The 18963-nt window shown below is 41.7% G+C and overlaps 1 protein-coding gene across 1 annotated transcript in view; it reads left to right on the forward strand.

Annotated features, from left to right (window-relative positions):
- LOC144670111 (fibrillin-1-like) overlaps positions 1–18963 on the forward strand; it is a 580847-nt gene that overhangs the window by 485999 nt on the left and 75885 nt on the right. Inside the window, exons 44-47 of the mRNA XM_078532542.1 lie at positions 681–803; positions 2557–2682; positions 9594–9710; positions 12368–12496. Coding sequence (XP_078388668.1) covers positions 681–803; positions 2557–2682; positions 9594–9710; positions 12368–12496 — 495 coding nt within the window. The remainder of the gene's footprint in view (positions 1–680; positions 804–2556; positions 2683–9593; positions 9711–12367; positions 12497–18963) is intronic.

Consider the following 18963-nt stretch of genomic DNA (forward strand, 5'->3'; position numbering starts at 1 on the left):
GAGTTCCAGGCAGGTACAGGGGGATGACAATCCAGCCCATTATGTCATGTGCAGCACCACAATTTGACTTCAGTCAACCTGTGACAAAAATGAAATAATTATGCTGTTTTAGTCTGGTAGCTATCCCTTTAATAAGTAAAGCTTTAATTCTCTTTTAACATATTACTCTTGTAACCGTAGAGAGTGACTTACAGCTCCACATATGCAGACTGTGACTATTTTGAAAACTAGGTTGATAGTCCTCGCCCCTCCCACCACAGTAATTAAGGTGGTCTATTTAGCCCATCAGAATAGTGAATGTTACACATGTCAGAACATGGCAGTATAAGTACTGCCACAATGTTTGTTTATGTTCTAAATTCCATTTTTTAAATGATGGTACGTTTGTGTAAAAGTTATTCTATGACATTAATTCAACTCACTGACACTGTTAGCTTCTGCAGCATTCAAGTTTCAGGCCACCATCCCAACATACACTTGGTAAACAAAATATCCAAAGCAAAAGCCACAGATAATAAAGGGTGTATGTCATAATTTTTTGTAGCTGTTTGATTTTTTTGTTAGGGTTTTGACGCTGAGACCCATTTGTCATTAAAATTAATAACCAATTCTAAAAACCCTGAGTTGGAACATAGTTACAAAGTCATTTTAATTTGTTAATGGCTGTTTTGTTCACCCAGATATGGATGAATGTCAGAATGGACCTCTATGTCAACAGAATGCTAATTGCATTAACACCCCTGGGAGCTATCGCTGTGAATGTTTACCAGGTTACCGGCTCACAATAACAGGACATTGTATTGGTAGGTCATCTCTGTTAAAATCTAAATGTAGCTGTGTGTTTTCAGCTATGAAAAAGCTTCCCCTGCATATCAGGTTGACTTCCTTATTTTCTAAAATGAAAGTCCTAGTTTTGATAAACATTTGAAATCCTGAGTTATATGTAGATTGCTTGCTATATAACCTTATCATTAAAAACCTGGTGTGTGATTGTCGGGCAGAATAAACAAAAGCAAAAAAAATTAAATGTGAACCACAATACCCATTTTTAATTAAAAGGAAATATTAATTTCCTGCAATTATTTTCATTGCTGCATTTTGGGTAGAGATATGTGTATAGTAATTCTAACATATCAGTGGACAAATCAGAATGCTTTAAATGAGACTATCAAAACATTGCAAGAAAGTACCCAAGGAAAAGTGATTTAACACATTAAGATCCTACTGACATATTGGCTATTCCAAATATACACTCTAAAGAATGTTTCTATAAAACAACTGAGGCCTTGTAAAACAGTAAATTAGCAAATATCATTATTCATATCTCATATAAATTTAACTAACTTAGAAAAACAGAAAATTTCTGACGTGCCTGTAATTGGGTACAGGCTTTCACTGGGAGTGTACATCACTAATTTACAAATTCCCAACCTGTAATTTTCCATCCATTAAAGTTAATGAAGGGAAAATCATGGTCTGGAAGTTTGCAGTTTTGGAATATATATTCAAGGACCAAGAAAGAAAATATTTACCCCTAAGTTGAGAATCATCTTCCCTTTAGTCACAAGTACCACAGTAAGTAGAAACTATGATATTTTTCTTTATCCATAACACTAATATTGAGATCACTTGATGAAATCATACGACTGCCTCATTTGCTGTGTGACATATGTCAAGATATCCCTGCCAGCTAAGATTACTTTGATTATTTAGAGTAGCATACTCTGAAATTTGTTCCATACCAGTAGCACATGTCAGCATTGAGGTAGAATTAACTGAGCTTTTTTTCTTTTGAATCCTTATTCTGCTCCAAACCCAAGATCTTTCCTAGTAAGACAGTGTACATAATGGGGAAGCTTTCCTCCACTTGCTACTTGTAGTTAAATTGTAAATGTGTCCTTCATGCACATGTTTAAGATTTCACAGCAAGCAGCAACAGGAGAGGTACTTATTATGCTATATGTAATATATTGTTCTATTCCAGAAAACCAGTTTGTGAAGGACAGAATTGCACCAATTTTTTACGCACCTTTATATTTATTTACAGAGTCACGCATTACACGGATATGCCTCCTAACCCCAATAACCATCATTTTAGTCTGTTTATTTATAGGGCTCAAGTGAATCCCCAGTGGATGCCCACCACCTGCATACAATTAATATGCAATTCACATACATCACAGTAGTTCAGTTTCTGATGTTTACCAGTGATACCCTATACATAATGTGTGTAGCAAAACAGAAAACATTGGGAATGCATATTCATCAAATTTGAAAAGAAAAAAGGCAGGTTAATGCATGAGGCAGGAACCTTCAGCAAAACTGGTCTCCGCCTAAAAGATTGCCATCTTCTTTTCTCTTTTCAAATACTGACAAACTTGTATATTCCAGCATTTTTAGCTTTTTTCAGCTTTATTCCAGATTTTTAGTATTCAGATGTTTAATTTTTAGCTGTTAAAGCCATTCTTCATTTTTATGAGTAAAAGATTGCTGCTCATTGTTGCATATGTACTTCCTCTGATACTATTTTGGAAATTCTGTTTCTTTTGCCTACAGATCGTAATGAATGTCACGATATCCCTAATGTTTGCAGTCATGGTCAATGCACTGACACTGTAGGAAGCTACTACTGCACTTGTCGCAATGGCTTCAAAGCAACACCAGATAAGACAATGTGTATGGGTAAGTAAGCAACCAGTCATGCACTTCTAACACACTAAGCGCATGGCAAGAAATTACACACTCCTAGTCCATGATTTTCCTTCCATTAAAATCCAATTGGGTACATTCATTCATGGCCATAACCAATCAGTAAAATGGATGGAGATCACTTACACCAGATTTCCTTTGAGTTTGTGTCCATCCGGTTTTCCTTTTGGGTCATAAGCCAAAAGTCAGCAATAAATTCATCCTTATTTGGTTGTTTGTGTATTTGCTCAGTGTTTACATCTGTATAGCAACCTACTTGCCCATATAAAATGTATGTTTAGGGCTTCTAGATTGTGCTTCGAGTCTTCTCCAAAACTGACTTCTCTTTTTGCATCTGTTGTTTTCAGATGTAGGTCTGCCATTTATTCAATGATATCAGATTGATGAATTTTCACTATTACTTATGTTTTCTAAAGGAGGAGAAATGGGGGGGATGCCAGACAGGCTAGGCTATGCCAGAGGCAAGCTGTGACCATCTGTGAGATCCTCTAACACACATTTGCAGTCAGATGTCCATCTAATTTGATAATTGCTTTGTGGAGTAGGCTATGCAGTTTTTGGAATAGCAGACAACCAAATTCAGGACTGCTACCTGCTCCATGACACTTCAGCTAATATGCAATGTTCCATATATTCCCAGCTGAATTTGAGTTCATCCAAAACTCTGCCATCATGTCCTTCTGCTAGTTGCTAATCACCACTTTGCTCGTTGACCTACATTGCTTGACTGCAGAAGCCAACACCTCAATTATAAAATTTTCATCCCTTTTTTTCATGTCCCTCCATGGCCTCGCTGCTCCTCTAATTCTGGCCTCTTGAGCGTTCCCAGTTTTAATTGCTGCATCATTGATGGCTATAACTGCAGCTGCCTCAGCCCTAAGCTCTGGGATTCTGCCTCTCTGCTTCTCTTTTTCCTTTTAAGACGCACCTTATAACCTGCCACTTGGACCAAGCTTTTTGTGATCTGCTCTGATATCGCCTTATCGTAGAAAAGAATCATAGAATAGTTACAACATAGATAATTATCCAATTCTCTTTTGAAGGCCTTGATTGAATCTGCCTCCACCACACTGTCAGGCAGTGCATTCCAGATCCACGTGCTGCATAAAAATGTTATTCCTCATGTCACCATTGCTTCTTTTGCTCATCACTTTAATTTGGTGTCCTCGGGTTCTGGATCATTCCACCAAGGGGAACATTCTGTCCAATTTTCCTTCATAACGCTCCTGTGAAGTGTTCTGGAATATTTTATTACATTAAAGGCACTTTATAAATGCAAGTTATTTTTGTAAGGTTAACATTGTTAAGTATTAGTAATGGTCAGCTGTGTCATCAAATCAACTTCCTTTCCATCTTTATAGGCATCCTGTTATGTTTTTCTGTGGAGGGTGCAAAGTAGGATCACCTCATTCTGCACTATCCTCACTTCGCCTGCTGTCAAATAGAATTTGAGTCTTGCACCATGCCATCATTTGGTCACTTTATTTTCCTCCCTCTGCATTTATTATATTAGCTGAAAGACTTCGCTCGATATTTTTGTTATCTAAACAGCTTTTGCACGAATCAATATACATGGAAATTATTATGACCCTCTATAAAGGATACAAGCGTTTTTGTCCCTATGTGTGGGCACAATTTTTTCCATTTAATTATCACTTTTTAAGCAACTTTTACACTATTTACATCTAATTTCTTGCCTCCTCTAATAACCTAAAAATAAAATTCCCAGTATGGCCTACATCCCCCATATTATGAAGAGGTTGTCCTGCAAAATGAGGCACTATCATCACTAATTGCGCATCACTAATACTCAACTAACACCCAATTAGATCTAACAATTCCACAGTTGTAGTCATAAATATTTTGGGTAAGAACTCCAACTGAATGAACTAAGAGGCCTTATGGCATTATATTGTACCCTGCCTCCCATTTCTCACCTATATGATGCCACTCAGTAACATCAAGCTCCACACATATGCTAACGTCTAGCTCTATCTGACTACTACCCTTCTCGACCTTTCCACAGCCTCAGATTTGTCATACTGCTTGTCCAAAATCCAGTATTGGATGAGCAGAATTTCCTTCAACTAAATATTGGGAATACTGAGCTGTTGTCTTCCCGCCTATCACAAATTCTATTCATCTCCTACCTACTGAATACCATCCTTCTCCTTGGCCATTGTCTATGGTTGAATCAGATCGTTTACAACCTTGGTGTCTTATTTGACCTTAAGCTGAGCTTCTGACCCCAAAGCCTCACAATCACTCAAGACCACCTACTTCTACCTCTGTAACATTTCCCATCTCCACCCATTCCTCAGCTTGTCTGCTGCTGAAACCTTTATCCATGTCTTTTTTGCCTCTAAATTCAACTATTGCAATTCTCTCCTGAACAACCTTTGCACCTCTTAAACTTGACCTCATCCAATACTCTGCTGTCTATATCCTAGCAGGTCCTTTTGCCTATGATCCCTGTGTTCACTGACTCATAGAAACAAGGAGCAGGAGTAGGCCATTCGGCCCTTCGAGCCTGCTCCGCCATTCATTATGATCATGGCTGATCATCCAACTCAATAGCCTGCTCCCACTTTCTTCCCATACCCTTTGATCCCTTTTGCCCCAAGAGCTATATCTAACTCCTTCTTGAAAGCATACAATGTTTTGGTCTCAACTACTTTCTGTGGTAACGAATTCCACAGGCTCACTAATCTGGGTGAAGAAATTTCTCCTCATTTCAGTCGTAAATGGTCTACCCCATATCCTCAGACTGTGACCCCTGGTTCTGAACTCCCCCACCATCGGGAACATCCTTCCTGCATCTACCCTGTCTAGTTCTGTTAGAATTTTATAGGTTTCCAAGAGATCCCTCCTCATTCTTCTGAACTCCAGCGAATATAATCCTAATCGACTCAATCTCTCTACATATGTCAGTCCTGCCATCGCAGGAACCAGTCGGGTAAACCTTCGCTGCACTCCCTCTATAGCAAGTACATCCTTTTTCAGACAAGGAGACCAAAACTGCACACAATATTCCAGGTGTCTCACAAGGCCCTGTACAATTGCAGCAAGACATCCCTGTTCCTATACTTGAATCCTCTGGCTATGAAGGCCAACACACCATTTGCCTTCTTTACCGCATGCCGCACCTGCACGCTTACCTTCAGCGACTGGTATGCAAGGACACCCAGGTCTCGTTGCACATTCCCCTCTCTCAATTTATAGCCATTCAGATAATAATCTGCCTTCCTGTTTTTGCTACCAAAATGGATAACCTCACATTTATCCACATTATACTGCATCTGCCATGCATTTGCCCACTCACTCAGCTTGTCCAAATCACACTGAAGCATCTCTGCATCCTCCTCGCAGCTCACCCTCCCACCCAGCTTTGTGTCATCTGCAAATTTGGAGATATTACATTTAATTCCCTCATCTAAATCATTGATATATATTGTGAATAACTGGGGTCCCAGCACCAATCCCTGCGGTACCCCACTAGTCACTGCCTGCCATCCGGAAAAAGACCCGTTTATTCCTACTCTTTGTTTCCTGTCTGCCAACCAGTTTTCTATCCATCTCAATACACTACCCCCAATCCCATGCGCTTTAATTTTACACGCCAATCTCTTGTGTGGGACTTTGTCGAAAGCCTTCTGAAAGTCCATATAAACCACATCCACTGGCTCCCTCTCATCAACTCTTCTAGTTACATCCTTGAAAAATTCCAGTAGATTTGTCAAGCATGATTTCCCTTTCATAAATCCATGCTGACTCTGTCCAATTCTGCCACTGTTTTCCACGTGATCAGCTATTAAATCTTTTATAATGGACTCTAGAATTTTCCCCACTACCGACATCAGGCTGACTGGTCTATAATTCCCTGTTTTCTCTCTGCCTCCCTTTATAAACAGTGGGGTTACATTAGCTACCTTCCAATCTGTAGGAACTGTACCACAATCTATAGAATCTCGGAAGATGACCACCAATGCACCACTATTTCTAGGGCCACTTCCTTAAGTACTCTGGGATGTAGATTATCAGGCCCCGGGGATTTATCGGCCTTCAATTCCATCACCAGTTTCCCCAACACCATTTCCCTACTAATAATGATTTCTTTCAGTTCCTCCCTCTCACTAAACCCTGTGGTCCCCAACATTTCTGGTATGTTATTAGTGTCCTCCTTTGTGAAGACAGAACCACAGTATGTATTTAGTTGGTCAGCCATTTCTTTATTCCCCATTATAAATTCCCTTGTTTCTGACTGTACGGAACCTACATTTGTCTTCACCAATCTTTTTCTCTTCACATACCTATAGAAACTTGTACAGTCAGTTTTTGTGTTCCCTGCAAGCTTACTCTCGTACTCTATTTTCCCCTTCTTAATCAATCCCTTGGTCCTCTTTTGCTGAATTCTAAACTGCTCCCAATCCTCAGGGCTATTGTTTTTTCTGGCCAATTTGTATGCCTCTTCCTTGCATCTAGTACTATCTCTAATTTCCCTTGTAAGCCATGGTTTGGCCACCTTTCCTGTTTTACTTTTGCGCCAGACAGGAATAAACAATTGTTGCAGTTCACCCATGTGCTCTTTGAATGTTAGCCATTGCCTATCCACCGTCATCCCTTTAAGTAACGTTTCCCAATCCATCATAGCCAATTCGTACCTCATACCATCGTAGTTTCCTTTATTAAGATTCAGGACCCAAGTCTCAGAATCAACTACGTCACTCTCCATCTTGATGAAGAATTCTATCATATTATGGTTGCTCATCCCCAAGGGGCCTCGCACAACTAGATTGCCAATTATTCCTTTCTCATTACACAATACCTAGTCGAGGATGGCCTGTTCTCTTGTTGGTTCCTCAATGTATTGGTCCAGAAAAACATCCCGTATACACTCCTCCTCTACGGCATTGTTACTAATTTGATTTGCCCAATCAAATGCAGATTAAAGTCACCCATAATTACAGATGTTCCTTTACTGCATGCATCTCTAATTTCCTGTTTAATGCCATTCCCAACATCACCACTACAGTTTGGGGGTCTGTACACAACCCCCCACTAATTTTTTTTTTGCCCCTTAGTGTTTCTCAGCTCTACCCATACAGATTCCTCATCGTCGGGGCTAATATCTTTCCTCACTATTGCGTTAATTTCCTCTTTAACCAGCAATGCAACTCCACTGCCTTTTCCTTTTTGTCTGTCCTTCCTAAATACTGAATACCCCTGGATGTTCAGTTCCTATCCCTGGTCACCCTGCAGCCATGTCTCCGTAATCCTGACTATATCATACCTGTTTACAACTATTTGCGCAGTTAATTCATCCACTTTATTGCGAATGTTCCTCGCGTTAAGGCACAAAGCCTTAAGGCTTGTCTTTTTAACATTACTTGTCCCATTCCCACTATTTTTCACTGAGGCCCTGTTTGATTCTTGCCCTTGATTTCTCTATCACTTTTCTTATTCTGCTTTCAGTCTTTTGTTCTTGTCTTTGATTCCCCTTCCTCTGACTCCATGCATAGGTTCCCATCCCCCTGCCATTTTAGTTTAAACCCTCCCCAATCACCCTAGCAAATGTTCCCCCAAGGATATCAGTCCCGGTCCTACAATAGTTTCCAGTCCGTAAAGACTTTGATTTAAAAATTCTCATCCTTGTTTTCAAATCCATCCAGGGTCTTGCCCCTCCTCTATCTCTGTAACCTCCTCTACAACCCTCCAAGATCCCTGCCCTCCTGCAGTAATGGTCGCTTGCACACCCCTGATTTTAATTGCTCCATCATTGCTAGCCATACCTTCAGTTATTTAAGCCCTAAGCTCTGGAATTCCCTCTTCACCTCTCTACTTTTCTATCTTACTTTAAGATGTTCCTTAAAACTTAGCTCTTAGACCAAGCTTTTGGTCACTTGACCTAATATTTCTTTATATAACTTACTGTCAATCTTGTTTGAAAATGTTGCTGTGAAGTGTTTTGGGATGTTTTGCTCTATTAAAGGCATTGTATAAATACAAGCTTTTGCTGTTGTATAGAAAGTAACATAGGCATGAGACAAGCTTCTCTCTCCTGTCTAATCTTCACTACTGGTCACACCACCATATGGTAGCACATTAAGAGTATGACAAGGTACCTCCTTTCTTGTACTCTGCACTAGAGAGATGATGAAAATTGGAAATTTAGTAGCAGTTAATCTTCACCATTAACATGAGATGGACCATAAAGTTAATGATGGTGCTGCCAGTCACTGTTACTGACATGGGGGGAAAATTATGACTCAGTGGGTACAAAGTAACAGAACAATTACCTAATTGAAAAATTGAACTTATAAAAAGCACATTGTGCATCTGAATATTGTGCCCTGATTGCTCCATTGCAGTACATAAAGCAAGAAGATCAGAGGCATTCTGCACCAGAATAAAGACCTGAAGCAGAGAGCTTAAGAAATCAACAGAAAAGATAGCATGATGGTCCAGTCTATTGAATCATGACTGCACATAGCCACTGATTTGTGAGTCATGGGTTTAATCCATGTCATACCACTGAGGAACAGGTCATGGATTTACTCCACCACTCTTATTATGGTCACACAAAGAGGTCCTAAGCGGAGGTTCCAGAGGTGGAGGGAAAGTCAGTGAGAGAGTCAGCCCATACTGCTCTTGTATGCCTTCTACCAATTAATTTCAGACTCACATTGGCACTAGGTCAGCTATAGGTGGCACATATATATATTGCAAAGGAACTCCTGTCAATAGGAAAACCACATCAAATGAATGTATGCCTGTTGGTCTGATTACTTACTTGAATGCTCATTTTTGATTTGTAGAAATTCAGATATTAAATAAAACTTTTTTCCCAATGAAAAGACATTGATATTTCCCTTTCATTTGTGTAGATATTGATGAATGCGAACGGCAGCCATGTGGCAATGGAACCTGTAAGAACACGGTTGGCTCCTATAGTTGCTTGTGCTTCCCTGGATTCATGCTCTCACATAACAATGATTGCATTGGTAAGTTAATCATGTGTTGTCCTGAGCTAAGCAAATGTTGAAGTCTACAAGGAAACAAATTGAAATGCTTTATATCTGATATGCTCCATGTACCTCATAATTAACTCACTTCTTACTTCTCGTTTTGTAAGATGAAGGAAAGTTATAGGGGTATCCTTTCTGTTAAAGTGATTTCTCTATTTTATATTGAGAAAAACATAAGAAAGGATCCCACGTTCCTAAGCGGGAGCTGCACTCACTGGGAACACCATTTAGGAAACTGAAACCTCCCAGTTGTCGCCCTATGCCCTTCCTGTGCCCTGAATTGCTCCCTGTGGATTGATACTAAACAAAGTAGTTCATGACCTGGATCAAGTTAGGGATAAAGTCTGTAAACATAATATTAATCATAAAATAGGACTTTAAAGAAAGCTATAGGTGTAGAAGTGTGGTTTTCAAACAGTCATACTTTATTTCTTTTAAATATTGAACATATTCTCTGCTCAAATAAAAGCAAAATACTGCGAATGCTGGAAATCTGAAATAAAAATAGAAAATGCTGGAAAAATTTAGCAGGTCTGACAGCATCTGTGGAGAGAGAAACAGAGTTAATGTTTTGAGTCCGTATGACTCTTCTTCTTATTCACTGCTTATATAGCTTTAGTTTGTGTTCTTAATGTTGTATTCAGTATCTTTTCCCTTTATTTGAACCACTGTGACATAAATAAAATTCAATTACACAATCAAGGCATTGTTTACCATACAAATATGATATTTTTTCTGGCCCTAGTCCACAAATTAGCAAGGTTTATTGAATTCGCTTGTCATAATGGGATTTGAATTGACAATCTCTGAATTGCTAGACCAGTACCATTTTAAAAAAACACAAGTCGAGTACAATATCAGTGGCAAGAAACATTCGTGCCATACAAGTGCGAGGCAGTAACCATCATCAACAAGAAAGAGTCTAACCCCCCGCCCCCAACCCCTTGAAATTCGACAGCATTACCATTACTGAATTCCCCACCATCAATATCCTTGAAGTCACTATTAATGAGAAACTTGACTGGATCGGCCATGTAAATATTGTGACTGCAGCTCAAAAATTGGGTATTCTGTAGCAAGTGACTCACCTCTTTACTCCACAAAGCCTTTCCATCATCTGCAAGGCACAAATCAGGAGTGTGATAGAATTCTTTCCACTTACTTGGATGAGAGCTGCTCAACATCATTCAGAACAAGCAGCCCTCATTATTGGCATCCCTCCACCACCAGCACACTGTGGATGTAGTCTGCACCATCTACCAGCTCCCCAAGACTTCTTCGACCCCAGCTCCTAAACCCACAACCTTTACTGCCTAAAAGGACAAGCACAGTAGGCATGTGGGAAGACCACCAGCTCAAGTTCCCCTCCAAATCACACATTACCCTGAATTGGAAATATTTTGCTGTTCCTTCATTGTCGCTTAGAACTCCCTACCCAACAGACTGTGAAAGTACTTTCACCACAGATTTCAGGGGTTCAAGAATGTGGTTCATCACTACCTTAAGGGCAATTTGGGAAAGACAATTAATTTTGTCTTGCCAGCAACACTGTTATGACACACAGTTGGTAAAGGCTACGTTATTTAAAATCCCTGAAGGAAACTTTGAACAACTGTCATAACCTATATTTTCAATTGGCATGTTTGAGATGCAACTCTGAATTCAGGAATAAAACCACCCAGGCCTCGAGAGGTTTTTTATATAAATTAAATTAAACATTTATTAATTTAACAACAAATTTAAACACATACATATGTCTACAAATTACTACCATAATAACTTTTGAGCAAATCCCCAAATTAATCACCCCTAAAATCTTCATCAAGGCAACAATAACCCATAGTCGCCAGGCAAAGCACATTTTATCTTACGAATTCAAAATGAGGTTACTTTCAATCTGGTTCCTTTGCACAGTTTGTAGGCTTACAGCTGGCACAGTTATTACATGCCTCTTACATGCCTCTGACTCACACACACAACTCTTTTCTGTATATACCTAGCCTTCCCTTTGATGGTGTAAATTCTCATTGTATCACCAGGCCCTTTGAATTCCACCTCTTCTAACAATAAAACCCCTTTCATAGTACCAATTTTATTAGTAATATAAACATATTGCTTGGCATCTCCTAGCTAGGTGCAAGATTTTGCCTCCAGTCTTTGAATGGTTTATTCAACAATATGCAAATGTACTCTTTACCTTAACTTCCTTACTGTTTAACAACTTAAAACTACTATACATCAAAGCACCCAGACTAGCTGGCTTTAATCCAATTAAGACACACGTGCTCACATCCACAGGCACAGACCCTACTACAAATCCACTTTAAAATAATTTCTAATAACATTATATACATTAATATCTTCATGACAACACCCGCATCCCATGAATGAATAAAACTTCAAAATGTTGACACAAAATATACAACCAAGCATAGGTTAATAATTCCCACTGAATTACTTCAATTCTTTTATGTTGTAGAAAATTGGGTTCAATTTTGCAAATGAGCAAGTGTTCAAAATTAAAAATAGAGTATCATATTAAAGCAGATCGAATAAGACAATCCTGTGACAGTATGAAATAAATCAAAATACTAAAACTATAAATGTGACTATAATTTTATGTTTTTTTTTAGATGTTGATGAGTGCACTTCCTTGAATGGTGCTCTCTGTAGAAATGGACAGTGCATCAATACCATTGGAACATTCCAGTGCCTCTGCCGTGAAGGCTATGAACTTACAGCTGATAGAAGAAGTTGTGTCGGTAAGCAAAGCTAATGAATTGAAGGGGAAAAAAGTTGTAAGACATTTTGACTTAACATTTTCATAATTACATATGTATTTCAACGTCAAAGCTGTGAACGCTTTGTTGTAAAAGCCACTACTTTGTGGCACATGATCATGCTTTCCTATTTTTCATAAGATTTCACAGCATTATACAGTGCTACATCTTATCCTCTGTCTATGCTAATATATTAGATTCAATACCATGAGCTCTTATCATGCGTATTAACCCTTTTGTGTGGCACCTTATCGAATGCCTTTTGGAAATCCAATTATACTACATCTACTGGCTCCTCTTTATCTACCTTACTGGTTTCAACCTTGAAAAACCCTAACAAATTTATCAAATTTTCCTTTTGTAAATCCATGTTGACTTTGTACGATCTTACAATGATTTTCTAAGTGCATTGTTAAAATTTCCTTCCCAATAGATTCCAGCATTTTCCCAACTGATCTCAGACGACTGGCCTGTACCCTGTTTTCTCTCTCCCTCCTTTCTTGAAAAGTGTTATTACATTTACCAACTTCCAAACTGCTGGGACCATTTTAAAATCTAGGGAATTTTGAAAAATCATGAGCAGCACATCCACTATCTCTGCAACTATATCTTTTAGAACTCTAACTTGTAGGCCATCAGATCCCGGGGATTGCTGGCTTTTAGTTCCTTACACTTCTCTAATAGTACTTCTCTGCTGAAAGTAATTACCTGAAGTTCCTCACTTTTGTTAGCTTCTTGGTTACCCTTTATTTCTGGTATGTAATTTGTGTCTTTTATGAGGACAGACACAAAGGCCCATATCTTCTGATCCCAACAGTGGTCATTGTTTGCTGCTATTCAGAGACACAACAGCATTGCAAGTTCAGGGGAGCCAGTTTATTATGAAACCCCGAACTTCCAGTTTGTCAGAAATGATTTCATGGGAGCCTTCGCTGATTGCTGACCCAGTACATTAATTGCTCTCTTAACATTTTAGTTGCATTCCTGAAAAGCGCAACTTTAAATGAAACGATGTTAATCGAATTAGATTTGCCCATTACAACCAGTATAAAAGTTTTAGTTAAATTCCATAGGATCTTTCTGTCATGAAAAAATTAAAAGCCTATACATTTAAATTCTGTACATTGCTAAATTACCATATTTGTAAATTTAAAAATAAAATAAATTTTAAAATATAAAATATGCTAACTTTTTACTTACCTCCCACTCGCCATCTCTCCCGCTCACTGCCTCTTCCATTCTTTGCCTCCCCTGCTAGCAGCTGTTAACTTTTAAAATAAAATAAATTTAAAAACATGAAATATACTAACTTTCCACTTATCTCTCACTCACCGACTCTCCCACTTATTGACCCTCTAAATCGCCATGAGTGAAGGCCCGCGAGATGAGCGGCAGGAAGCAAGCTAGAAAGTGAGAGCATCTTCGAGTTTCAGGGTTGCAGTAGTAAGCCACAAGCTGGAGAGGTGGCAAGCAAGAGAGTCGACCAGCAAGAGGATCATTAAGTGATACTCTGGCTATGATTATAAAGATAAGAATGAAAGCAGGCAAGAGCACTTCTACCCAGATGGGCGACCAGGTGGATGGTGTGGTCAACCATGTCTAAGTTTGAAAACAGGTCAAGAAGGACGAGGAGGGTTAGTTTATCTTTGTCACAGTCACGTAAGGATGTAATTTGAGACTTTCACAAGTGCCTTTTCAGTACTGTGGCAGATACCCAATTGGAGGGATTCAAAAATGGAGTCCTGGAAAAGATGGGAACAGTTATGGGAGGCTGAAACATGTTCAAAGGTTTTGGAGTGGAAAGGGAGGTCGGAGATGGGACGATAGTCTGCAAAGACAGTGGGGTCAAGGGTTGATTTTTTTGAAGAGCGGAAAGATTATGGCAGATTTAAAGGAGAGATGAATAAAATGCACAGTGAACTTTTAAAAATATCAGGTAACATGGGGACCAGGAGGGTAAATTGGGTGGTCAACAGTTTAATGGGAGTAGGGTCAAGGGAGCAGGATGTGGGTCTCATGATGAGCTCAGAAAGGGCACATGGGGAGATAGGAAAGAGAGACTAGAGAAAGATGCAAGTTCAAGGCTAGGGTAGGGTGGAATTTTAAGGAATTTTGGGATGATGAACTTGTGAAGGGAGGCAGCTGGCAGAGGCAGCTGATTGGATGAGCTCCTCCCACTTGTTGGAGGTGAGGGTGGAGGATGCAAAAAAGAGGGGTTTAAGAAGATGGCTTGCATCGCTAACTTTGAGAATCCATACTGAGATGTGCAAAGCAGTCAAGGCACTTTCCATCCCAATTATGGAGGTGTCAGCTGTGGCTCAGTTCATAGCACCCTCGCCTTTGAATCAGAGGGTTGTCGGTTCATGTCCCACTCCCGGAAACCAAGAACTGTGATTGTACTCGAAAGAGTTGCAATCTATGACTGTTGATAACTCGAAAGAGTTCCATCCCAATTATTCCAGTGTTCAAGATGATGTGCAAAAATGCACTGGATCTGCCATGCCCAGAACAAACATTCTAATGCAATCGCTTAACACACAATCCAAACCAATATTAGGGATACTGAAAGGGATCGATAACAGGAATGAACATTACCTTCTTCTCTTCTGGGGGCACTGGATTCAGTAAATATTTCAATTATCCTGGGCTGACAATCAGGATTAAGTACACATACCGGATAAAATTCAATATTTGGCCACATACTCCCATATTTAAAATTGCTTCCTGAGGTCCATATGATGTTCTTCAGAAGATTTAGGGGAATCACCTGCATTTTCATTGATTTTTGTAAGAAAGACTTACAATTATATAACATTTTTCATGACCTCGAGATGTCCCTAGTGCTTTACACAGGAACAAAGTTAAGCCATTTAGCCCCTCTTGCCTTTCTGCCAATCAGTGAGATTATGGCTGGCTTAAGTCCATATACTCACTTATATCCATACCCCTTAATACCATTGGTTAACAAAACCAATCAAGCTCAGATCTAAAATTAACAATTGATCGAGCATCAATTGTTATTTGTGGAAGAGAGTTTCAAGCTTCAACTTCCTTTGTATATAGAAGTATTTCCTAATTTCAGTCCTGAAACATCTGACTCTAATTTTTAAATTATGCCCCCTAGTCCTTGCCTCCCTAACAAGCAAAAATAGTTTCTACCTACCCAATTTTCTCTCCTTAATATCTTGGAAACATTGATCAAATTACCCCTTAACCTTCTAAATACCAGGGAATGCAGCCCACAATGGCATAATCTCTCCTCATAATTTAATTTAATCCTTGGAGTCCAGGTAACCTGGTAAAATCTACACTGTGGTCCCTTCAAGACCGGTATATCCTGTATCCATATGTCCTTGTCCAATATATCCTTTCTAAGGTGTGATGTCCAAAACTGTTCACTGTACTACAGGTATGGTCTAACCAGGGTATTTTTATAGCTGTCATGGAAACTAATGGGACTAATAGCTGACAAGTCCCTGGACCTGATGGACTGCATCCTTGGGCAGAATATTTGGTGCCCACTGGTGTCGGGCTTGCTTGGTGGCGTGAGCGGACTATGTGGCGAGAAGGCCAGAAATCGGTTTCACAACGTCGTGAAACCAGTTTGCAATCATCTGCTCAACCCTTTGATGGTGGGCCGCGTTCCCTGCCATCAGACATCAGGAACCTCATTGTAACACATCTGCAAATCATTATAAGCCAGCCGCCAGAATCATCTCCCCTGCTGGATCATCCGTCCACACCAGCATGATTGCAAGCCGGTGCAGAACACATCTTGACAAGTGAGACATGCAGAAGTCGGGACTTACAGACGGGGCCTTGCTCACATCATGGATGTTAGAGGAGCAAAAGATGCTGGATCCTGACAGCAACGGCACACTGGAGGAACATCCATGGCATGCTGAGTGGATTCTCATGGACATGACTCTGCTGCGAAGCAGCCCACAGAAGTTGGAAGGTCGCCATTGGAGGTCTGGTCACAACAGTTGATGATCGAGAAGCTGGAGAGGAAGGTCCAGCTGGGTTTGGGAGAGTAAGATGTACTTTGGGGGCGGGAAAGGAAGGTCTAGGATCAATTGGGAGAGGAAGAGGTATTACGATGGGGTGAGGTGGGGGGGAAGAATGAAGGTGTCAGGATGGGGTGAGGTTGAGGGGGGGTAAATGAAGCTGTCGGGCGGAGGTTGAGAGGGGGGAGGCAGTACGGGGAGGAGGGGGTAACAAGAGAAGACGGCCACTGGGGAAGTAGGTGGAAGGTGTAATGGAAGGAGTTCATGGGGGAAGGAGAGAGCCGGGAATCCGGGGGAGGAAGGAGTGAGGAGAGGAGAGGGAGTAAAGCAGGAGAAAGAAGTAAGGCTGGAGAAAATAGTCGGGGTGTGGGGGGAAGGACTAAGGGTGGCAGAAGAAGTACGGTGTCTGAAGGAGTCAGGAAGAGGGAAGGACTAAGCAGTGTGGAGCCCGGGGAGTGGGGGAGGATCGGGGGGGCGGGGGGGATTCCAGGGTGGGGGAAGGGGTTCCAAGGGAGGGAAGGGGTCCGGAGTGGGGGATGTCCAGATGAACATGCAAGGGAGGACTGATGACTGCCTCCTGGGGAGCGAACTGAGGGTGGGCGTGGAACGAGGGAATGATGTGAATGACAGAGGGCAGAGTGAGGCGGTAGGGTGGGAGGGTGAAGGTTCGACGTTAACGGTGGAAGGGACAGCAAAGGTGATTGGTTTGGACTCAGAGGCAAACACGGACCCTGGGGGTGGGAAGGAGGAGGTTGGGTAGGCGAATATAGATGGTGGTGGGACTTTCGGGATGGAAGGGAACGTGTGCATCCACCTGGACATCCCCAAAGGAAAAGGGGTGTGGCTGGTGGGTTACAGAGGGGAGGTGGAAGGTGATGCCAGGGGAGTCAACAGTGATGGGGAAAGGAAATGGGTGACTGGGGGAGGGGAAAAGAATGGGGGAGCGCACGAAAATCCGGATCAAGGCCATGCTGTCTAAATCGAAAATGAAATGAGAGTCATGGTGGATGAGAGCAGGTGCTGCATGGGAGTGTGATCATTGGGTGGGCAGAGTTGCAGGTCAGCTCAGATGGACGACTGAAAACAAACCCCAGCAGGTAGCATTGAAAACGCTCAGGACATTGAGGTGTGTGTGAAATGTGAAGGATCACATGTGTGGAAGAGTGCTTGCACAAGGTTCCGAAAGGCCCTGCCACACACACACACTTCTCCCTCCAGAATCACTCATTGGTCAGCTGCTCCCTCTGCGGTGACAGAGGACAAGGTTGAGGGGCTCACAGGCAAAGGACACTCAGAAGGAGAAGACAGCCTCTGAGATTCCTGAGTGGATGACCCAGGGTGTCCAGCTGCCACTCCTTCCTTCAGGTGCCTGGGGACCCCGATCTGACTCCTTGAGGGGAAGGAGTGCCCGGAGGGACATCAAGGTGCCCCATTTTCCTCACTCATTGCCACTGCAGGAACTCACCATGGCTCCCATGATGGAGTGCAGGTCTGCACACATCTCTGTGTTCTTTTGGACCAGGATCTCCATGGCATCCACCGTTCTCCCCATGGGGATCTGTATACATGCACATGTGGGAACTACTTCATCAGAGAGCAGGTGAACGCACTCCTCCTACTCACATGCCACTCTGTTGAGGGCTTTCAACAGCTCTGTGTGGTGTTCCCCTGCCCTGCTGACTCTCCAGGCTGAGTTGGAAGGCCAAATCCAGAGGCTCGTCATCTAACTGAGACCTCACATATGCCTCTTCCCCAGCAGTCCTCAGAGTGCCAGGGAGCTCAGCTGAACCTGCCTCCTCCTGTTGCAGATGTGTCTGTGCAGTGATCACCAGGTTGTGAACCTGAGTCTGCTCTAGATTGAAGTCCCACCGAGGCGTGTGCCTCTGTGCTGGTGGAGGTTGTGGGTGAGCGCTGTGACAGGTCTTCCAGGCTGCTTATTTCCAGTTCTTCACTGGAGGAGCTGTCCGCTTGGCAGGAGGTGAGGACCTGGATGGAGCTGAGGGACTGGCTAGCTGAGTGTGTTGGCTACTTGTGAACCAAAGTAGAGATAAATAGTGCATGGAAGCACACTAAAAAGCAAGAGAGAGAGCAATTTGCGTTGAGAGAGGGATCATGCGGTGCAGGATCCTTATGAGGGTGTTCACCACCGACTTCACCATCACCATAGGCACGGTCCATGTCCTCACCAGTCAGCGCAATGGCACACTCCTCAAAGTGAGTGAGGGGCCTAATGTGGGACCTCTCCCTGCTGATGTGAGCAGGCTTCTCCTGCGTAGGAACAGATGGAGAGAATGTGAGCAGGACACATGGCACTTGGTGGAATGTTTGTGTGGTAAGCAGAGGATAGGATGAGGATGTAAGCTCTCGAGCTTATGAGCCTGATGGAGATGTGAGGGTATGTGTGGGAGTTAGTGGTGTTATCCCTTGAGGTGTGAGATCCCT

Source organism: Cetorhinus maximus, chromosome 30 (genome assembly GCF_964194155.1).
Source record: "Cetorhinus maximus chromosome 30, sCetMax3.hap1.1, whole genome shotgun sequence".
Classification (NCBI taxonomy): domain Eukaryota; kingdom Metazoa; phylum Chordata; class Chondrichthyes; order Lamniformes; family Cetorhinidae; genus Cetorhinus; species Cetorhinus maximus.